This window comes from Clupea harengus, chromosome 12 (assembly GCF_900700415.2).
Source record: "Clupea harengus chromosome 12, Ch_v2.0.2, whole genome shotgun sequence".
Classification (NCBI taxonomy): Eukaryota; Metazoa; Chordata; class Actinopteri; order Clupeiformes; family Clupeidae; genus Clupea; species Clupea harengus.
The window spans coordinates 24,951,741-24,957,348 of record NC_045163.1 but is presented as its reverse complement, the minus strand read 5'-3'; the positions used below and the strand labels follow the sequence as shown (position 1 = coordinate 24,957,348).

General features: G+C 44.4%; 1 protein-coding gene across 1 annotated transcript in view; it reads left to right on the top strand.

Annotated features, from left to right (window-relative positions):
• fgf10a (fibroblast growth factor 10a) overlaps positions 1-4,782 on the top strand; it is a 23,645-nt gene extending 18,863 nt beyond the window's left edge. The window contains exons 3-4 of the mRNA XM_031578307.2: positions 1,794-1,897; positions 3,649-4,782. Of these exons, the coding sequence (XP_031434167.1) occupies positions 1,794-1,897; positions 3,649-3,852 (308 nt within the window). The 3' untranslated portion in view covers positions 3,853-4,782. The remainder of the gene's footprint in view (positions 1-1,793; positions 1,898-3,648) is intronic.
• The last annotated feature ends 826 nt before the right edge of the window (positions 4,783-5,608 follow it).

Here is a 5,608-nt window from a genome sequence, read left to right as displayed (position 1 = left end):
TTATACCCCCAACATGTGCAAACGATTACACTGGATGGCCAGTTGTATGGAAGCATAAATATCTATATGTTATATACGTATACATCCCGGAGGAAGTTTTTGGTGTCGGCCACGTGCACATTCGGCTCTGCAGTCGGTTATCATCAGACCCAGTGTGTTCAGTGTTCACTAGTGTATCAGACTCAGTGTGTTCAGTGTTCACTAGTGTATCAGACTCAGTGTGTTCAGTGTTCACTAGTGTATCAGACTCAGTGTGTTCAGTGTTCACTAGTGTATCAGACTCAGTGTGTTCAGTGTTCACTAGTGTATCAGACTCAGTGTGTATCAGACTCAGTGTGTTCAGTGTTCACTAGTGTATCAGACTCAGTGTGTTCAGTGTTCACTAGTGAATCAGACTCGGTGTGTTCAGTGTTCACTAGTGAATCAGACTCGGTGTGTTCAGTGTTCACTAGTGTATCCAGCCCCTGCAGCTGACCTCAGAGGAGGGCGTCAGTTAAAACAGCAGCGTATTATAAATGCCTGGATTTGTCACCACCTTTCTGACATGTTTTGGCTTTTCGACTAATCCTCTGTAACCTTGATGGTTTATGTAATTCACTTCATGAGCTGGGAAACCATAATGGCCACCACAAACCCAAATCAGTAATGGTGTAATGGGTGAGCACAACTGAAGCTTGCAAGCTGATACGGAGCTCCAGGCTGCTGTTCTGTTGCAGACTCAAATCCAAATAGGACATTTCTGTGTGCATGTACAGTGAGTGTGTGTGTGTGTGTGAGTGTGTGTGTGTGTGTGTGTGTGTGTGTGTGTGTGTTTGTGTGTGTGTGCAGTATGTGTATGCATGCATGTTTTGTAGATGTGCGTACGTGTGTGTGTGTGTGTGTGTGTGTGTGTGCGTCTCTGCATGTGACCATGTGTTTACACAGACCTCAGCCAAGACGTGTCACACAGACCTCTGGATGCGTTAGCGCGGAGATCAAGTGGATCAAGTGGACCGGTTGTGTGCTGTGCTGTGCTGTGCTGTGCTGTGCCGTGCCGTGCCGTGCCGTGCCGTGCCGTGCCGTGCCGTGCCGTGCCGTGCTGTGCTGTGCTGTGCTGTGCGTTGTGCGCGAGAGCAGGCTAGGGAGGGAGGGAGGGAGGGAGGGAGGGAGGGAGGGAGGCCGCTCCGCTCGGGGCTTTGTGGTTGGATGAGGAGGGATCATGTGGGGACGGCGCAACTACAACAACAACCAAAAAAAAAAAAAAAAAACAGCTCTGCTGAGGGATTTCAAAGCATCAGAAGTTGGGAGCATCTTCTGCGACCACAGGAGAAGTGGAGAACTGGCAGTGAGCAGTGTTACTCGCTAGAGTTCCAAACACTGTCATTAAACCACTGGTTCTGGCCCTGAGGAGAAACAGATTCAGTCCTGGATTTATATATATTTACATTCATAAAACATATTCCAATAACCAAATGATGGAAACTTTTGGAGGTCTACTATTGTCGGCTCTTGACACTATCATTGCTTTATAAGTCTTTCTCTCTTTTCCTCCATAACACCTTTTTACCATCTCTTTTCCCCTCTTTTTATCAGAAATGTGTCTGGATTCAATTCAATGTCTATGAATCAGAATTCCACATTAAGTTGATAGAGAGTCCTGAAGATAATCAATCATCAATCACTGACATTCTTTTTGAGAGGTGGTGGGGTGTATTTACAATGAGTCACAATCACAACACAAAAACCAAACAAAACCTTTAAAAGGCGACTTTCCCTTTTGTAATCTTACACGTATGTTGTGTTCTACTTTACAGCTATATTTGAAATCAAGTCGGTGGACGTTGGCATTGTGGCAATACGAGGGCTCCTCAGCAAACACTACCTGGCTCTCAACAAGAAGGGCGTTCTCTATGGCGCGGTGAGTTCCCTCTTCTTTACTTCTTTACATTTAGTCATTTAGCAGACGCTTTTGTCCAAAGCGACGTACAAGGGAGAGAACAGTCAAGCTACGAGCAATAGAGACCTAGTGTAACAATAAATACTGTATTACATAAGAAATAGAAAAAGTGCAGGAATGTTACTACTGTGAGTGCAAGTTATGTACAAGTAGAAGTGCAAGTTAGGAAGGGAGGTGCTCTCTGAAGAGTTGGGTCTTCAAGAGCTTCCTAAAGGTAGAGAGGGACGGCCCTGCTCTGGTATTGCTGGGCAGCTCGTTCCACCAACGTGGAACTACGAACGAGAATAGTCTAGATTGCCGTACGTGCACAGACGGCAGTGCTAAACGACGCTCACTCGACGAGCGCAGTTACAACTTGCATTTGGCTTCAGGTCCCGAATGCCCTTGGTGAGATGGAATGAAAAATAATGTATTTATCTCAGTTTGTCTATACAGATCAAATTGACCTTAATAGAAAAACAGGGTGGTAGAAACCCTATGGAGAGAGCAGCAATGGTGGTTCATGGGATATGCGACCGTGAGGGCCAGATTTTCAGTTTGAACATAAAGAGGACAAGCCTGACTCTGCAGTTTCTGTTTTATCTGTCATTGCTTTGCAAGGGCTTAAAACAAACACAGTAATTTCCATATTTGCAGAAACAATTCCATAATGTTTATTTTCTTAGAATTAGGAGTTTTAGTGAAAACAATAAAGAAATGACCACAATGAGGGGTTTTTTTGGAGGGGGGGATTGGTGGTGGGGGGGGTCGGTGGCTCCTTGGCTGCTCACGGGGACTTTGATGTCGACGCGGAGTTGCCACGGCTCCTCATGTCACCGAGCCCCTTGAAAACGCCTGCAGCTTTTTTTTTTTTTCTCCAGAGGACAGTTCCACTTCACTGCCACTGAATAAGCCCCTAGCAGTCAGCCTTAGTTTAAGCCAAAAGAGAGAGAGAGAGAGAGAGAAAAAAAATATCGAGTGTGTGAGAGAGAGTCCTGTCATCTTCTCGAAAGTAAGACGAGACAACCCTCTTACTTACACAGAAGTCCCCCGAAAAATGTGCTTCCTTTGCATGTGCTTTTCTTCTATTCAAAGGCAGGCAACACAATCCACGGTACTATTGTTCCCAGCACAACCCCCCCCCCCCCCCCCCCCTCAAAACCCCCAGTCCCCTGCCCCCGTCAGCCTTCTCACCCCGAGCCCTATGTCCACACCATGGCCTCCCCCTGAGCTGTGCATGTTACCTGAAACAGGACTGAAAAATATAAAAAAAAACATCTGTCTGACAGAGGAGAAATCACAAGAGATGGAAAAGATAAAAAGTCCAATTTGATCAAATGGTTTGCAAACGGTTCATGTGACCAGTTCTCTTGGGATCTCTGTCAGGGTTGAAACTATGATGAGGGTGATAAACGATTCCATTTCTCCCAAACTCGCATTTTGATTCGTGAGGATGCACAACTGAGTGAGCCACGTCAAAATATTATCCAGAGTGTGTCAAACACGGTTAGGTCGGGACCATCGCAAATTACTTACAGAAATGTGCATTTGTGTGAAACAGCTTGGAAAAATGAATGAAAGGTCTCCAAATCTCACTCTCAGGAGAGGCTTTAGGGTTCCTAGAATCTAGGCCCGGTTGAACTATACTGGCCAAACTTATAATGATGCAGTGCAGTAAACTGGCTAATTCACTGACATTTTCTCGTCTTCCTTTTTCGGTTTGTTTCCTGCAGAAGGAGTTCGGTACGGATTGCAAGTTGACAGAGCGCATCGAGGAGAACAAGTACAACACGTACGCGTCGGCCGAGTGGAGGAACAAGAAGAAGGCCATGTTCGTGGGCCTGAGCGCCAGCGGCAAGCCCATGCGGGGCAAGAAGACCCGCAGGAAGAACACGGCCACGCACTTCCTCCCCATGCTTGTGGACCCCCAGCCGTAGGGGCCCCCGCCGTAGGGGACCTCGCCGTTCACACGAAAAAAAAACACCCAACTGCACTGAGACACAAGACTTACAATCATCAACAGTCATAAGAATTATAGTGATATGAACAGACTTGTTCTGAGAGATTTTTTTTGTTTTGTTTTGTTTTGTGGAAAATAGAAAAAAAAAGATGGCACTATGTAAAAGGGACTGCTGGAACTCTACATGCTGAGTCTTGATTGATGTCATATATTTGTTATTAAGTTATTGGCACCGGAGAAAAAACTAAACGGCGACACGTTTTTTTTTCTGTGCCAAATCGCGTTTGGGTTTGGTTTGGATAAACTATTGGACCGATGCGGGGAACAACAAAAAAAAAAAAAAAAAAGGAGGGACGACGAGACGGAAACCCCTGATGTGTGTCGGCCTTCATGGAGTCGGAGACGATGGACAGAGTGTGCGTCACCTGCGTGCATTTGTGCGTGTTTGGTCTGCAGATGCTTTCTATTTATATCCTACTAACTCATACGAAGCCTTTCCAACGGACACTGCAGCTCGCTGACGCAGTGGACAGCTAGTTCTACAAACACTGACTGGAAGCGCTCGCTTTAGACACAAGACAGAGGCCTGGATTCAGCGCGGGGGGAGGGGAGGGGGGTGGGGGGAGGAGGGGAAGTTAGTAAAACTAGCGCCATAGCATAAACAAGAACCCTAACAAACTTTATCATAACAAGCAAAGCCACTGTATTAAGAAAAAAAAATATCTCAACTTCTTTATCTGACTGCTTTTAAGAAAATAAATTATTTATTTTATGTAATATTTAAAGAAATACAAAGGCAAAAAACATGAAATGGACATTTTTTTTTATCATTTACAGTATGCTCCTCCTTTTAAAATACTACTCTGTTGGTTAAACATAAATAATAAAAAATAAATGAATAAGTAAATAAATATATTTCTCTTTATTAAGCAAAGTTTGTTTTTGTGTCCTTGATTCACAGACTTCCCCTAGGGTGCTTTTGAACCTCATCATTTGACTAATAACTGTTGTTCTGCTTGGTGGTGTCCCTGGACATTAAAGCTACACATTACAGAGAGCTATTGTGATCATACTACAGCATGCTGACAGCATTTGCTAACACACATCAATAACACACAACTTATGATGCCATGTCACGCCACCTTGTTGGTCTGTCAGTGTGGGACACACATTCACATCCACATTCAATTTCACATCCACATGCAAGCAGTACCTGAAACTGAATTTAAACCCCCCATAACAACATGCATATGGGGATATTTTATGACTGATTTATGATAACAAGGTCATAAATGATTCATTAATGATTCATTAATGATGATTTAGTGCATTTAGATCTATTTTGTCATTTGAAATACACCCTGCTTCAGGAGAGCAGGACATCAACTGAAGGGCCACTGCTCTGAGGCGGGTGCTTGTACTTATTAGGAGTGACCCCTCCAGCCATATGGCAAAGCTCTAAAGCCACTGGATCACAGCTGCCAGATGAGGGATAACGTTGTCAGCGCAATCATTACATTTACTTCAAGTTTGGCCAAGTACAGTGAAGTCATGGACTGCATGTACATCATTATTCTATTAGTTTAATGTGTTTTGTAAGTCGCTTTGGACCAAAGCGGCTGCCAAATACCTTAACAACAGCAATAACATCTAACCAGTCACTGGGCTCCATAGTAATGAGACTTTTGAGAAACCACACTTCACACCAGAGCATTAAGCAGATGCTTATGTCT